The sequence below is a fragment of the Ursus maritimus genome, unplaced genomic scaffold (genome assembly GCF_017311325.1).
Source record: "Ursus maritimus isolate PB19 unplaced genomic scaffold, ASM1731132v1 scaffold_2, whole genome shotgun sequence".
NCBI classification, from domain to species: Eukaryota; Metazoa; Chordata; class Mammalia; order Carnivora; family Ursidae; genus Ursus; species Ursus maritimus.
The window spans coordinates 22,469,374-22,486,653 of record NW_024424452.1 but is presented as its reverse complement, the minus strand read 5'-3'; the positions used below and the strand labels follow the sequence as shown (position 1 = coordinate 22,486,653).

Genomic DNA, 17,280 nt, shown 5'->3' with positions numbered 1-17,280 from the left:
CCTCATCTTTTTCTTTTCTTTTTTTTTTTTTTAAAGATTTTATTTATTTATTTGACAGAGATAGAGACAGCCAGCGAGAGAGGGAACACAAGCAGGGGGAGTAGGAGAGGAAGAAGCAGGCTTCCGGCAGAGGAGCCTGATGCGGGACTCGATCCCAGAACGCTGGGATCACGCCCTGAGCCGAAGGCAGACGCTTAACGACTGAGCCACCCAGGCGCCCCTTCATCTTTTTCTAATACATTCTACAGGGAAAAAAAATGCTTTGAGAAATGTTTTAGGCAATGTTTTCATTCATTTACCATCCATTAATTCATTCAACAAAATTTATTGAAAGCCTGCCAGGTACCAATCACTGCACTGGGGATACGGAAGTGAACACATACAGTACCTGTCCTTAAGGAACTTAGGGTCTAGTAGAGGGAGACAGGCATGTTAGGAAATAAGTGTCATTAACTGCTTTCTGCAGAGATAGGCAGATTTAGGATCAGACTATCCTGCCTGAGCACAGGGAGGTCAGAAAATCTTCACGGGGCACCTGGGTGGCTCAGTTGGTGAGGCATCCGACTCTTGGTTTTGGCTCAGGTCATGATCTCAGGGTTGTGAGATCAAGCCCAGCATTAGACTCTGCAATTGGCATGGCGCCTGCTTAAGATTCTCTCTCCTTCTGTCTCTCCCCCCTGCCCCTCCCCCTGCACTCATGCTCTCTCTCTCTCAAATAAATAAGTAAATGAAATCTAAAAAAAAAGAAAAGAAAAGAAAAAAATCTTCACAGAGGAGGTGATCTTTTGCTGAGTGTTGCCAAATGAGTAGGTGTTTACCTAGCACATGGGAATGATGGGGGCAGTGGGGAGGAAAGGCATTTTAGGTAAAGGAAGCAACAGGGGGCATGGAGGTGTTTGAGCTATGGAACACAAGCTCTGGAACTTTGAGGGACCATCAGGGAGTTCAATAGGTTATAGGGTGAGAAGAGAGATTGGACATGACAAAATAAAACAGGTGATGGAGGGTTTATATATCTGGTTGTGCTCAGGAGCTTTTCTACTATAAGACATCTAGGCATTAGAGGACTTGAAGCAAGGTGATAATATGATCAGATCTTGAATGCTCACGTCACAGTGTGAAGGATGCTTTGAAGGGATGTGACCCTGGAGGGATGGAGGCCATTGGGACTGCTAAGGGGTCGGCACTAGCATGGAGCAGGCTTGAGCCATGGCCGTGGGATCGGAAGAAGGGACGCATGTGACAGGTGTTCAGGAGTTAGAATCTACAACACATAGTTACCATTTAGCTGTAGGATGTGAGAACGGTGAAGAGAAGACGTCCCAGATGGAGCAGGTCTTGGAAGTAGAATGTGATTTTAATCCCGTAGAATTGGAGATTTTCAAGAGGAGAATCAAGAGTCATAGGGACTCCAGTGAGGAACTCGAGTCAGGAAATACTGGTTTGTGAGCCATCAGCATTCTGGTTATGTGGTTGAAAAGTGCGTGAAGCACACCTGTGGAGATGTGAAGGGAAGAGAAGACAACCAAAGGCAGAACTGGTGAGGCACTGGTGTTTGGAGGGCGGGCAGAGGAAAGGAACCACCAAAGGAACACAAGAGAGGAGCAGCCAGAGAGGGAGGAGGAAAACGAGGAGAGGGTGCTGTTGAGAAGCCATGTCTTAGAAAGACACAGAGTTTGATCTTGCAGAAGCAAAGCAGGAAGGAATAAAGGAATCCACTAAATTTGACAGTAGAGCTCTCTGATAACAGAAGAATGAGATATAATTTTTTTTTTTTTTTTGCAATTCAATTCGGCAACCAAGTATTTAAAAGATTCAAAATAACAACAATACCTAGTGCTGGTGATGATGTGATTGAAAGGGCACTCTTGGAAACTGTCTGCAGAAGTGTCATTGGGTATAGTCCTTGTATTAAATTTTTAAGCATATATTCTTCATTCCTTCAACTAAACCTTTTTATTTTATCTGAAAGAAATACAAGGATCAGTGTGCAGAGATAACCATGTGGGGTTGTTCAATGCAGAGTTCTAATAACGGTTAAACCTGGAAGCAAACTGCATGACCATTGGCAAAAGGGGTAAAACAATCCTGACAGTGCAACTATTCAAAAGAATGAGGGAGATTTACATGTGTGCATTTAGAAAAATGTCCTCCATAAATCCCAATGAAAGGAAACAAGCAGGTTACAAAGAGTACATACTGTAAAATTCCATTTCTGTTAATATGTATTTATCTGTGCTTTTTTTTAGTATAGTTGACACAATGTTACATTAGTGTCAGGTGTACAACTTAGTGATTTGACAAGCTTTACCCTTTTTATTTTTATTTATTTATTTATGTATTTATTTATTTATTATTTTTTAAAGATTTTATTGCTTTTTAAGTAATCTCTACACCCAACGGTGGGGCTGAAACTCACAACCCTGGGGCACCTGGGTGGCTCAGTCGGTTAAGTGTCTGACTCTTGATTTTGGCTCTTGGGTCGTAATCTCAAGGTCATGAAATTGGGCCCCACATCGGGCTCCACACTGGGTATGGAGCCTGCTTAGGATTCTCTCTCTCCTTCTCCCTCTGCCCCCCACCATCGCTCTCTCTCTGTCTCTCTCTCTCTTTTTTTTTAAATACTTTATTCATTTGAGAGAAAGAGAGAGAGCATGAGCAGAGGGGATAGGGGACAGGCAGAGGGAGAGGCAGACTCCCAGCTGAGCAGGGAACCCAATTTGGGGCTTGATTCCAGGACTTGGCGATCATGACCTGAGCCAAGGGCAAACACTTAGCCATCTGAGCCACCCAAGGGCCCCTCTCTGTCTCTAAAAAAAAAAAAGAGTCACATGTTCTACCAACTGCCCAGGCGCCCCTATGCTTTTTATGTTTTTAATCAATGATGGAAAGAATATAGAGTAAAAAGTTAACAGAAGTTTTCTGGGGAATAAAATTGGAGGATTTTTTTACTCTCTGGATATTGTTAGAATTTTATATCAAACTGTAATAGAGGATTTATGATCCAACTACAATAGATATTTTCATGATAGGAGGTCATTATTAATATTTGCCAGAGAACCTACCAGAAGCTTGACTGCAGTGGGTTTCAAAGTAAGGAGAAGCTGAGGAGGTGGTGGGACATTGTTTTTCCAGGAACCTGATCCACACGTGGGAAAGAGAAGTGGCTGATAGAGTGGACCCTGGTAGAAAGAGGAAGTTATTTTTAAGAATGGACAGACTTAAACATGTGCAGAGACAGTGGGGCAGAGAGGAGTAGAGAGCAGTAGGGGATGTGTGGGGGGAGGGAGGTATCTGTGGGCAGAGTCTCAGAAGGCCAGGTGGAGGAATTCATCTTAACCCAGAGGCAACACCTTTTCCTTGATAAGGGGGATCAGTCCTCTTCTCAAGGATTTAAATTCTGTCTCATAAGAAAATGAGATGATGTGTATTTTTTTAAATTAAAAACTATAGGGGTGCCTGGGTGGCTCAGTCAGTTAAGCGTCTGACTTTGGCTCAGGTCGTGATCTCTGGGGTCCTGAGACTGAGCTCCACATTGGGCTCCCTGCTCATTGGGGAGCCTGCTTCTCCCTCTGCCTCAGCCCCTCCCTCTCGCTCATTCACTCTCTCGCTCTCAAATAAATAAATAAAATCTTTTTTAAAAAAAACCGCTGTAGTACAGACAGAGTGAAGAAAGCCAGTTAGGGAGCTTAATCAGTTCTAGGGGAATTTAAAGTGGAGCAATGATTTCCTCCTTTGTGGGGTGGGGAAGTCAGAAACGAAGTCTGGCCAGAGCTGGTCCTGGCTCTGAGTCTTGACTGAGAGACCCCCAACTCTGCTTGCACGGCAAATGTATTGTGACGCATCATGACTAGCAGGGAAATCTTGTGGTTGGCCCAGGCCAGTGACATCTTAGTATTTTTGGGTGTAATCAGAATTCTGCCTCCTTGAAAGCCTGGGGAGCCCAAAGACCTGGGGTGTAATATGGATATATCTCTTGCTTAAGAACACGCCCTCTTTCCTTCCCTCCCAAGGTTTGGAAGCACAATTGAAAGCTGGAGACCCGAGATGGTTGCCGTGAGCCATGAAAACCTACAAAGCGCCTGGCGGTAGGTGACCGTCAGAGATTGAACCTGCTATGTCTGAGGGCAGCCTCTGTGGTGCTGTTTGCTCTGTTCCCCTCTCCAGCAGAATCCCCTCCCTCCCACTCCCTCCGGGGCCTCACGGCTGGCCTCCCTCAGCAGCGGGCCTCCCTCAGCCAGCCCTCCTTGCCTCCCAGGTGGGCCCTGACTCTGCGGTGTCAAGGCAGCAGGAATGTCCTCAGCGCCCTGCGGAAGGCTGTGGAAGTGGACTTCAGGGACAAAGACAAACACCAGTCGCAGGGCATCTACCTCTTCACGGGGGGCATCCCTGACCAGGACATGGTGGGTAGGCCTTGTCCTGGGCATCCTTTGCGACCCTACATCTTCTGCTGGATGGATGCCTAGCAACGGGTTCTCTAGCCTGAGTTTCCAAACTAGACTTAAATGTGCAGAAGAGTTACCTGGGGATGTTGTTAAAATGCAGATCCTATTTCTGAAGGCCTGGCCTGGGACCTGAGAGTCTGCCTTCCTAGCAAACTCCCAGGAGATGTCCATGCTTCTGGTCCCCTGACCACACTCGGCGTGAGCAGGCTCTCGGGTCCGCTCCTGGGCCATGCCCTATTAAGACAGAGAAACTGTGGCCCAAGCTCAGTTATCCTTCCATCCTCAGTGCCACGCACTAGACCAGGCACCCAGTAGGCCCTGAGGAAAGAGGATTAGGCTCAGCGGACCTGAGACCAGCCCCTCCAGGAGCCCTCAGTTGTGGGGCCCTCCCGCCCTGTCTCCCCCCACAGCCCGTGGTCAGCGCCTACATGGCCGAGGCCTGTGGGGGCTGCGACCTCCAGCTGAACGTGTGTCTCTTCTACGTGGGCGAGCCTCAGATGGACATCACGCCCCCTGCCCACTATGCCAGCCGCACTGACACGGCCGCCGCCTACCGAGAGGTCACCCAGGCTACCGCTGGGCGCTTCCACTGGTTTGGAGATACAGGTGCGTGACAGTTGGCAGACCCTTCCACCTCCTGCCTTCCAGAAAGTTGTCTCAGTACCAACATAGCTCCCTGTGCCATAGGTGTGTTCCAGAAAAGGGGCGTGTGGAAATCCCATTCAGAAATCTCCAGAATTCCTATTCTGGAGACGGAGGGTGGTGAGGGCCACACAATGATGTGAACGTACTAAATGCCACTGAACTGCACACTTCAAACAGGGTTCAAATGGGGGGCTCCTGGGGGGGCACAGACAGGTAAGCATCTGACTCTTGGTTTCAGCTCAGGTCCTGATCTCAGGGTTGTGAGATCGAGCCCCGCACTGGGCTCCACACTCAGCGCAGTCTGCTTGAGATTCTCCCTCCCTCTCCCTCTGTCCCTCCTGCTCTCTCTCAAATAAATAAATAAATCTTTTTTAAAAATGGTCCAAATGGCACATTTTATGTTAAGTGTATTTTACCACAATTTTTTAAAGTAAAAAAGAAAAAAAAGTAAACCTACTTAAAAATATTGTATTTATTTATTTTTTAAATAAGCTCTATGCCCAACGTGGAGGTTGAACTCACAACCCCGAGATCAAGGGTCGCATGCTCTCTGGACCGAGCCAGCTAGGTGCCCTGACTTAAAAATATTTCAAGATGTCACAGCTGGAAGGGGCCTTCAGGGTCTCTTAATTGAGCGTTTCCCAAAAAGTGGTATGTTTGCAACAGGAGGTTGGCAAGACAGGTGAATGTGGAACACACAGCGTCACTTTCTTTTATTGCTATAGTTGTAGGGGATCAGAAGATGCCACCCCAAAATAAGCCACCGTGGCATAAGGACTAGTTTGAGCTGAAGACAACTGAGAAACAGCGACGAAGTTCTCCGCCCTCCTCCCACCCCCATTTGCCTAAAAGCAGGACATAGATTTCCATCTTAGGTGTCTCCCTCTCCTGTGCCAGGAAGAGGAGGAAAAGAACTGGAGACAACAAACCTTACTAAAACAAGCTTATCTTCCCTCAGTTCCCTCCCTGTGTTTTCCTTTCCACAGCCAGCCGCCCCCCCCCCAAGACCCTAACCCCTTTCCCTTTGTCTTGTCACTTCCCTATAAAGGAGCTGTCCTTGATTTTTGTTGTTGCTGTTGTTTTTAAGATATTATTTATTTGCGAGTGAGAGAGAGAACTTGTGAGCTGGGAGAGGTAGAGGGAGAAACATTCCCCGCTGAGCAGGGAGCCCGAAGCAGAACTAGATCCCAGGACCCTGGGATCATGACCTGAGCTGAAAGCAGAATCCTAACAACGGAACCACCCAGGTGCCCCGAGCTGTCCATAGTTAAGATGCCATACAGGCCCCAACTTCCAACCACACCCTCTGAGTTACTGAGTTTCTCCTGCCTGTGTGCATGCTACCATGTTAGGAAAGTCTGTTTTTTTCTTGTTAATCTATCTTTGTCAGTTTTATTCTCCCAGCTGGAGAAATCTAAGAGAATAGAGGAAAAGGTTTTTTCCCTCCCCTAAGAAGTTATTTGTCTATTTTAAAGTTTCATTAAAAAGTGCTAACTTTGGGACGCCTGGGTGGCTCAGTCAGTTAAGCGTCTACCTTTGGCTCAGGTCATGATCCCAGGGTCCTGGGATTGAGTCCTGCATCAGGCTTCTTGCTCAGTGGGGAGCCTACCTCTCCCTCTGCCTGGCACTCCCCCGGCTTGTATGCACCCTCTCTCTCTCTCTCTGTCAAATAAATAAACAAAATCTTTTTTTTTTTAATTAAAAAATATAAAAAAGTGCTAACTTTGGGGCACGTGGGTGGCTCAATCAGTTATGCGACCAACTCTTGGTTTCAGCTTGGGTCATGATCTTGGGGTCATGATCTTGGGGTTGTGAGACTGAGCCCTAAGTACAGGTTCTCTCTCTTCCTCTGCCCTTCCCCCCCAAATAATAAATCTTTTTTTTTTAAGTGCTCACTTTCTGGGGGTGCCTGGCTGGCTCAGTCAGTAGAGCATGTGACCCTTGGTCATGAGTTCAAGCCCCACATTGGACTTAGAGCCTACTTAAAAATAAATAAAAGTTTTAAAAAAAGTGTTAACTTTCTTCTATCAAAAGTGGCATAAATGGGGCACCTGGGTGGCTCAGCCTTTAAGCGTCTGCCTTTGGCTCAGGTCATGATCTCAGGGTCCTGGGATCAAGCCCCACATCAGGCTCCTTGCTCGGCGGGAAGCCTGCTTCTCCCTCTCGCACTCCCCTTGCTTGTGTTCCCTCTCTCGCTGTCTCTCTCTGTCAAATAAATAAATAAAATCTTTAAAAAAAAAGTGACATAAATTTTCCTTTTTCTTTTTTAAATTTATTATTTTTTTATTATTTTTTAAAATGTTTTATTTATGTACTTTTTTTTTTTTTAAAGTAGGCTCAGGCCCAGCGTGGAGTCCAATGTGGGGCTTGAACTCATGACCCTGAGATCAAGACCTGGGCTGAGATCAAGAGTCAGATGCTTAGCCAACTGAGCCACCCAGGCACCCTTAAGTTTTCTTTTTTATTTATTTTTTTTAAGTTTTCTTTTTTTAAATATACTTTTAAGTATGTTAGATAGACATTATAGTCATCATTTCACAATACATGCAAATGTCCATTCATTATGTTGTATGCATGAAACTAACATATGTCAATTATATATACATATGTATACATATATATATACACGCTTTTAAGTAAACAAATATGAACTGATAACATATAAATGAAGGAGGTAATGGTTTAGGTGGTATGCAGATAAGGGGAAATCGTGATGGGGATACAGCAGTGATTGAGGTTTGGGGCACACTAGTACATTCCACCCTCTCTGATTTACAAATGAAGAAATGACTCCCAGGGACATGAGTTACCTATAGTTACAAAGTTAGTGGCATAGCTGGGGCTGGAACTCTGGGGCCCTGTTACCCAGCTCTTCCTGAGAAAAGAGCTGGACATATACATTTATCATTGGTGATTACTACTAATAATAGCACACACTCTAGAACAGTTATTATATGCCAGACATGGTTCCAAGCATGTTACATATATTATTATTCATTCCTCACAATAACCCTATGAAGTGGGTTACTATTATCTCCATTTTACAGATGGGAAAGCTGAGACACAGAGACCAAAAGCACACAGGTAATAAGTGGTGGAACCAGGAGTTGAACCCAGGCAGGCAAACTTCAGAGGCTGTCTTCTTAGTCATTACACTCCAGTCCCTCTCAAATAAATCACCAATATTCACAACAGACACTAAATACTTTAAGTAATCCCAAGGTAGGTCTTTTTATTTACCGAAATAGCAGGACCATCACTCCTAACTCATCCTTTCTCTGGGAGAGAGCAGTTGGCTGGGTGCAGGGTGCCGGGGCCCAGGGCCAGTCCCCCTGCTGGGAGCCTCAGTGTACCTGCCCATCCCCCTCACCGCTGGGTGGCGTAGGGGTGGGGGCTGGTCCGTTCAGGTCACCTTCACACGCCCTGGTGTGTATAAATATGGACGCTTGCCAGGATCTACACCCCTCTTCCATACTCACAATATGCTTTGTGTCTAGGTATTTACGAAAGTGATGACATCAACGCCATCATGTCTGAGATGGAAAAGGCTCTCAACTACTCCCAAAAGGTATGCCTTAGGTGTGGGGCAAATGACTACACTTCTGTATTAGTGTCATGGAGGCTGCCATATAAAGTACCACAAACTAGGCAGCTTAAAGCCAGAGACATTTATCCTCTCAGTCTCAGAGGCCAGAAGTCTGAACTCAAGTTGTCAGAGGCCATGCTCCTACTGAGGGCTCTGGGTAGAATCCCTCCTTAACCCTTCCTAGCTTCTGGTACTGGCTGGTGTTTAAAAAAATTGTACTGGATGCTTGTAAAAATGGCAAGGAAGACTTTATCCAAGACTACTGTAGTAGAGGAGAGAGACTGAACTCAGCTCTGAATATAGCCAAGATAGCTGGGGATTTATAGCCAATTTATAGCCAATATAGAGAAAGTGTCAGTGGATAGAAATTTACTAAGAGGAACTTAATTAGATATTAAGGGTAGGGAGATTCTTGCCAAACAGGCTTAACAGGATTCTTTGCTAAAATTGGTTCTAATAGGCCAAAGTCAAGGCTGAGTCAAGAAGAGTGCTCAGAGGAGCCCAACTGAGGTGTCAGAGTCCTTGTCACCAGCAATCCTTGGCATTCCTTGGCTGTGGCAACACAGCTCCCAGCTCTGCCTCCACCTTCGCAAGGCTCCCCTCCCCCTGTGTGTGTCTGCATCTCCTCTCCTGCAGGGATGCCTGTCCGGTTGGATTAAGGGCACACCCTTCTCCAGTAGGACTTCATTAACTTACATCTTAATTACATCTACAAAGACCCTATTTCCAAGGAAAGTCACATTCACATGGATGGGGGTTTGGACTTCCACATATCTTTCTGGGGAACACAACTCACCCCATATCAGCTTCCCTCCCATATCCTGGTCCACTGACACCCAAGGCTTTGGATGAGCATGGGAGTTTCCTATAAGTCATGGTTAAGGTCTGTGTGCTATACATCCTGGCCTCCTTGGAGTTCCTTGAATGCATGAGCTCATTCCCAAACTCATTCCTTAACTTGGGGCCTCTGCACCTCCTCTTTTCTCTGCCTCATCCCCTCCCAGATGGCCCATAGGTTGCTCCTTATCATTCAAGACTAAAATGTTACTTCCTCAGGGAATGGTGTTGAGCAATTCCAGGTGAGATGAGAGGGGTAGAAAGGGGCCGGTGGTGTCAGGAGCCATGAGAACAGAGATAAGGGAATGGACATGGAGCATTTAAGGAAGAATTGACCAAATTTATGGCAATGAAATGCATGGGGCGAGGAAGAAGAATTCCAGAGTAACTTCTGCGTTCCTTGCCAGGGGACATGGTAGACGGTGTTGCCATTGACCAGGAGAGAGAAAACAGGAGAGGATCCTGTCGGGGATGCAGGGAGGGTGGGCCTAGGACAAAGGTGAGGTTTTGGAGCTTGTGAGCTGACAAATGGGGGTCCTTGAGACGGGGGAGAAGTTAGGGGCTGGAAGGAGATGTGGAGCAGTTCAAGCCCTGGGGGTAGACAGATAGCATGAGGGGGGTCATGGTCAATGTGGAGAGAAAGGAAGAACCTGTGAAGGAGACTTGGCCTGACTCACATTTTCATTGCAGCCATTTGCAGGGTGACATCCCCCTGACTAGAGTGTGAGCTGGGAGGGCAAGGCCATAGTTTCAGGTTCCTTTCCCCCATGTCCACTGGACTGGCCCATCTGTGACTCCCTCAGCCATGCCTCAGCTGCCCTCCCTGGAGGGACGCCTCTCTGGGGCTTTGTTTATCCCTTCTCAAGTGCACCTTAGTCTGTCCCCTCACCTGACAAACATTCGCAAAGTGTTAGTGGGCAATAACGGTTTAACTCACCCTTCCTAGGATGAGATTTACATTCAAAAGGTGTCTTCATTTGCTTTGAGAATTACTGGAGAAGCTTCCAGGCACTAGAGAAATGTGGAACCAAGTGTTACACCACTGTTCGGCCAGCATTGGCCCCGGGTATGTGGTGAGCTCATGGGCATATGTGGTTGCTGGGTCCACAAACTGAAAACACTGGCTTTGGACCAGACCCGCCTGGGTTTGAATGGAAAGTCCTCTACATACGAGTAGTGTGGACTTGGGCATGTCCCTTAAACTCATGGAGCTTTGGGTTCCTCAACTATAAAATGGGGCTAAGATAGCACTTGCCCTAAAAGCATAGTTGGCGTGTCTTGTTGGCAAGAGGGTTTGAGACCCCCAGGCATTGACTAGCTTAGTGCCTGAGGCATCCCAATAATACATGGGACTTACTATTAATAGGATTGATCCATAGTGCTCTCAGCCCCAGGAGGCATTCTAGGGACAGAAAGAGGAGTCCAGAGGCCCCAGTGGACCCAGTCTCTCCTGGTGTGTGTGTGTGTGTGTGTGTGTGTGTGTGTGTGCGCGCGTACGTGCGCCCTGCTTGGAAGCACACCACGGCTGGAGTGCTGCTAACCCTCCCAATCCCCGTTGCAGTGTGCCTTACTGGTGTCCTCCCTGAAGAACCAGTCTGGAAAAGAACAGGAAAGTGCAGTCCTCCTGAAAGAAAAGCCAAAGATGTTCAAGCAAAGAAGTCAGCCCAAGAAACTCTGTTCTTCCAAACCCACAACTCCCTCGGTGGCCAGAATGGTTTGACTCCCCTCCCTAATAACACACAGAGGACTTCATTGCCACCTTGTCTCCTGGTCTTTCCTAGATCTTAAAATGGCCTGGGCCAGGCCCCCCAGACCCTAGGGCCAGCAGGGGTGGGGACAGGGGCAGGGTGCTCAGGGGTGAGTGTCCCAAGGGTGCCTCCAGCCCTGGCCTCCCGGGGGAGGAACTCCTCTGGGGGACTTGCTTCTCAGGTCTGGGGGACCTGCTTCTCAGCTGTGGGGGCATCTCTGGCCTCCTCTCCACCCACCTTTGACTCTGGCTGGCTGTCTCAGCTTTGTTCCCTAGCTGGTGCTAAGGACTCCATGGAATTGGCACCTACCATGACATCTGACGGCTGTAAGGCAGGAGGGCTTATCCTGGAGGGTCTCTCGGGGGCAAAGGAACCGGGGTCTTAGGATATGTAACGGGCTCCTGCTACCACAGCTACTGCTGCCCAAGGCTTGGCGGAGGCCCATAGGACTCAAGGGTGACCCTGTGCCTGCTCGGGCCTTACCCTGTCACAGCCTGTCGCATCTGTCTGGCATAAAATACCCACCCTACTACAGAAATCAGAAGGACCTCAGAGGCCCCCAGACTCCAGGGCTTGTGCGCAGACAGGCAGATATCCAGAGCCCTGCAGCACGTCACTGATGGACAGATCCTTGTGAACACAGTGCATTTGCAGAATGAGGGAATCCACCCGGGTCCTGTGTAGCTTACTGCCATCTCATTGAAAGACCTCCACCAGGTTCCAGTAGTCAGCCCAGAGGCAAATTCTGGGATGAAACCTGAGAGTCTCGGGGGCTGCCTCTTGGGCCTTCAGTGCTTCCTGAACTGACTCTGCGAAGAGGCTCAGGCCATACCAAGGCCTCCGAAGAGCCTCCTAGAGCCAGGGCCGGGGGCTCCCTCGGGTGGCAGCCACCAAACCTTTTCCACAAGAGCTCGCCCAGTGATGTGAGCTGGTCCAGGGCCCCAGGTGACTTCTTCAGCCATCGTCACTTTTCCCCTTGTGCCCAGTGAGGAAGAACTCCTCCCTTAAAACTCAGGTACCCTGTAGGGCACAGAACTTACCTGAATGGTTGTTTATCATGCTAGAGGCCAGAAATCCCAGTCCAGTAGGAAGAAGGGCAGGTAACGGAGGAATTCTGGCAAATCCCACGGGTGTCCTAGCATGCCCTCCCTTGCTGTTATTTTTTTTTTCAAAGATTTTATTTATTTATTTGACAGAGAGAGAGAGACAGCCAGCGAGAGAGGGAACACAAGAAGGGGGAGTGGGAGAGGAAGAAGCAAGGCTCTCAGTGGAGCAGGGAGTCCAATGCAGGGCTCCATCCCAGGACTCCGGGATCATACCCTGAGCCGAAGGCAGACGCTTAACGACTGAGCCACCCAGGCGCCCCCTTCCCTCACTGTTATTAAACACACACCCCACACATGCATACACTTTTTTTTAACCCCAAAACCCACAGTCTCATCTAAATCTGCAGCAGGAGATGGGCAAACATGTCTGAGATTCTGCTCCCATGGACCCCTCCCCAACAGGTTCCTAATGGTCCGACTGAGACTGGGGTTTCATCCCAGAATTTGGGAAGCCAAGGGAAGGCAAGGTGTCTGGGCTGGCTCCTGGAACCTGGTGGAGGTCTCTGAATGAGGACAGTGCCTGTGTGGACAGAACCTCCTGGACACTCGACCCCTGGGATGGGAGTAAGCTACACACAGTTTGGGCTTGTCATGGAGAACAGGCCACTGATAGGAAAGACTGCCTCTTTTCTAGAGCCTCAAAGACGACCCTGATAGAGAGAAGAGTTCTCCCTTGCAAGCTAATGGCAAAGCAGGCATCCCACCAGGTAAGGCACGGCTGCGCTCAGGCCGGTGGGTGGCGGGCCTGGCTGAGAGGTGAATTAATTACGATAGTAACTAAAATGACGGGTGATCATGAGGCGTGATCACGTGCCAGCCCTTCCATGGAGGTTGACCCATCTAAAGTTTACATCAATCCCACCTGTGTGACAGGTCATCTGTCAGTTCCCCATTTTACTGACAAAGAAACGTAGGCCTAGAGGGGCTGAGGATAATGACCAGCACCAGCTGGTCATGACAGGACATCAGTACGTTTATTACAGTATTCAACTCATAGCACCAAGACCTTGTATCTTATGTCCAATGTCAGAGACATTAGCAGAATGGTCCAGAGCAGAGTGGTGGAGTCAGCAAGACCCGGGTGGAATCTTTGCTCTACCCTTACTGATTCTGAGACCCCTGTACCTCGCCTGTAACCTGGGCCACTATGAAGATAAAACAGGACAGGGGTACGGAAAGCTCTAAGCACCCCCGCCTGGGATACGTCGGTACTTGGCAAATGGCAGGTCTGGCTGTTGCTGCTCCCGGGGAGGCCAGAAGACGTGGGGTAGTCCCAAAGGACCTCAAAGCCATCTTGGAGCCCTATTCGAGGGCGCAGCATGGCTGAAATCGACAAGTCTCTAAGACAGGCTGGGCAGCGTCACCGTGTGACCCCCTGAGGCTGCTCCAGCCAACAGGCCACTTGTCCCCTAGCTGCAGCCCAGCCCGTGAGAGAAGGGACTGCAGAACGGAGGAGGAAGACCAAATGGAGGGAAGCAGAGACCGCTCTCTCACTGTTTTATACAGAGTCGGGGAATAACGTGGGTGAGTTGGAGGTTACGCAAACGTCTGGATGGCCCCGTCCTGTAGGAACTGTAGGGTCAGCAGGCCCCGTGGTAGGGAGAGCCTCTCCAGCTGTCCCAGCACATGGGCAGCAGTGCCTGTCCTCAAGCCACTCAGGTCTTCCAGCCCGGGGAAATGGGCGTGCCAATTCTTGACACCACTCACCCTCCATCCATGAGAGGCAGTGTCCTGTGCTCTGAGGCTGATTGGGAAATTGGGAAGGGAGTGGAGATGAGTGTCCTCCGGTCCCTACTGCCCCCCCATTGATGACTGTGAAATGGTACAAATCCCAGTAAAGATTCACTGAGGTGTGGAGAGGGGAGATTGCAGTCTGCTTCCCCTGATCCACCTAAGAGCTTCCCTTCTACCCTTCAACAAACTGCACCTAAGGAATTTTCTAGCTGATTTGATTGACAGAGAAATTAACATGCAAAAGGAAGCCCCAAAGTGGGGAGGGGTGGAGAGGAACGGTGGAGGGAAGGGAGGTGTACAAGATAACCTCACTCTGTTTCTCCCAGGCTCCGTATACAAGAAGTACCCCCAAGGAAAGGGCGTACGACGGGTTAGCACTTCTATCCAGTTGCCCAGGAAGGATACAGTTTGCTCAAGCCAAGAGGTATGAAGTTCTTGGCACCAGCACATGTCCCTCAAGCAATAATTCCTTCCACCAACCTTCCACCTCTAGGAAAGTGGGCATGCTTGGAAGTGGGGACACACCTGCTTACAATGATTGCTTAATGTGGCAGATGGGGAAAGAGTTAAGTAGACCTATGTTTGAAACCAGGACCTGCCACTTCCTAGCTGGGTGACCTCGGGCAAGTCCTTCAGCTACACTCAATCTCAGTGTCCTCATTTGTAAAAAGGAAGACAGTTGTTCCTGTCTAATAGGATTGGTGAGTAGTTGAAGTCTATTTTGTGTAGATAACTGAGCAGTGTCCATCTTTTGGTTGCAAGCAGCAGAAATCCCCCTTCTTGTTCATATCCTGAAGGTGGAACAGCTTTCTTCCCACCACCATTTATTAAATGTCTGAGCTTGGTTCTGATGGGGCCAATCCCGGAGCCAGGCTCGATGGCCATGAGCCTGACTATCCTTGTATCTGTCACAGTGACAAGGAGACTGATATTATCCTCATTGGTTTAGAGTCTGAACTTCACACCAATCATGGCTTTCCACTCAAATTTTGTGGGAGAGAGTTGAAATTATTGGGGAACCACCAATGCCCACCAGACGAGGAAGTATCAGTTGCTCCATAAACTGTGTCCCCGTCCCCCGTGTTTCTTGTGCATCTCTCCCCGGCGCAGGGGAGGGAATCCACGGGCAGCGGATACTTGGTGAGGACCTAGAAACCCCACATTTCAAACACAAGACAGATTTCAAACACGAGGTTTTTATAGATGAGTCAGACCATCATTCAATTAAGCCTACATTACCCAAGATAATCGTTCTTTCCTTTATTCTCCAGTGGGTAGCAAATTATGGGCTAAAAAAACTGAAAATGGAAATCTCCAGATACATGGGTCCCAGCTGCGCTCATCAAAAGTCAGTCCCGGGGCTGGCGTCAGCCAAATACTGCAGCGTCCTGCCCAGCATAGAAATCAATGTGAGTTGTGGGTTTTGTTGCTGTCCTTCCCTTTCTCCCGCCCCCTGCCTGCGATCAGCCACAAGCCGTGCAGTGTGCTGGGGGCACTCCATGTGCGTGTCTGTGCCGAGGCTTCTCTTCCTGCTTCTAGCCACAAAGTGGGATTGCTCTCAGCAAATGGGAAATGCAGATCCCGCTGGAAGAAAAGCCAACCCCTGGAGGGCCTGACACCCCCACCCCCCAATCCCCCCCACCCCTGAGCTAGACACACTCCACAGCAGCTCAGGAATTAGAAACAGTTCCTGAGAATGGGCCAGTGGCTGAAGAACTCACCAGAACTCTGTACCCCAGTTCTGTTGATGGTTCTGTCAGGTTGGCGGAGACCAGAGGCTTCCCTCCTCCCCACCCCAGGGAGAGGTGACAGTGTTCTCTAGTTTGTAGTTTTGGGGTAAATTTTTTTTCATTGCTTTGACCCTGGAGCAAGGAAATTTAGTACAAATGACAAACGAATCATTCTCTTTTTGGTTTTTGGTTGTCTTTTTTTTTTTTTTTTTTTTTTTTTAGAAGATCCCACTTTCTATCCTTGCCATTTTACACATTATCAACGTTAGGGGAAACTAGAAAGCCAACAGTAGCCACCAAATTCAAAATTATTCACCAGAAAGGTTTTATGGGTGTTTTATCATGCTGTCTGTCCCCTTCTCTGTCTGTGGTCATCTTTTAGTTTGACATGTTTGGACTTCCTGTCCTACCATTAGGGTTTTCTAATTTAAAATTTAGAGATGCTATGTTTTTTATTATTGGAGTGACCACATTTGCCACAAAACCATCATCCCAATTCCCCTACTCCTTTTAGAATGATAAATCTAGTAGTTTGATAAAAGAAAAAAAGCCTGTAAGCAAATATATACATGCCTAATAGATGTTTTGGAAATTATTAACCACAACCGACTGAACCATTTACGGCAGTGATGGGGATCTGAAGCCATAGCTGATGGGGGGAAATTCGCCTTGGCTTGCCTTAATCCAGGGGATAGTGAGACATATCCAGTGGACGCCCAGGGAAATCGAGGCATACATCACGGGCCTGGAGAAGGTGTTGAGGCGCTATGTCCAGAGGCTGCAGTGGCTGCTGTCTGGTGAGTCTGCCCGCCATCCTGGAGTGTGGGAGCGGCATGAGGGGAAGTGCAAGGTCAACCCCAGGGACCAGGGTCAGTCTTTCCCAGGCAGGTGCACAAACTGTCAGGTCAAGGGTGAGGCCAGGAGGGTCATCCAGGTACAACATGATTTCTGGGTTCCGAGGTCAGGCAAGCTACTGGATGTCAGGGAGGTGGAACATGGGCCAAAGGGCACCAGAGAGAACCCAGACCTGTCTAGGCCCACCCTGCAAGGCCACATCCCCCACCCCTTGCCTTCCTGGACATGACTGGGGTGCTCACTCTCAAGAGGCTCAAGTCAATATTGATTATTGATTGGATCCCACAGAACCGGTCCATGAGGGTAGATATGGGAGGGGTCCTGGCAGAGAAGAATCCCCCCGCTCTTCTGTCCAAAGAGCACCAAGGCCCCTTCGGGGCAGGCTAACGGCAGGGCTGGCCCAGGAGAGCCACACTCACATCCTAGAGAAGGGTGGGCTGGGGATCGAGAGATGGTCAGAAGCATCAAGTTCAAGAGGCCAGGAAGATAGCTAGAGCTGGACAGGAGGGCGTTGAGGCTTTGGGGACTGGACGGTTCCTGGGACAACAGGAGGAAGGAGTAAAAGAGGCTTTTATAGAGGTCCCTGGGGGGGGG

General features: G+C 48.7%; 1 protein-coding gene across 1 annotated transcript in view; it reads left to right on the top strand.

Annotated features, from left to right (window-relative positions):
- VWA3A (von Willebrand factor A domain containing 3A) overlaps positions 1–17,280 on the top strand; it is a 53,309-nt gene that overhangs the window by 27,872 nt on the left and 8,157 nt on the right. Inside the window, exons 18-27 of the mRNA XM_040636562.1 lie at positions 4,014–4,088; positions 4,259–4,403; positions 4,856–5,051; positions 8,588–8,658; positions 11,075–11,227; positions 13,002–13,074; positions 13,781–13,891; positions 14,428–14,525; positions 15,373–15,510; positions 16,520–16,628. Of these exons, the coding sequence (XP_040492496.1) occupies positions 4,014–4,088; positions 4,259–4,403; positions 4,856–5,051; positions 8,588–8,658; positions 11,075–11,227; positions 13,002–13,074; positions 13,781–13,891; positions 14,428–14,525; positions 15,373–15,510; positions 16,520–16,628 (1,169 nt within the window). The remainder of the gene's footprint in view (positions 1–4,013; positions 4,089–4,258; positions 4,404–4,855; positions 5,052–8,587; positions 8,659–11,074; positions 11,228–13,001; positions 13,075–13,780; positions 13,892–14,427; positions 14,526–15,372; positions 15,511–16,519; positions 16,629–17,280) is intronic.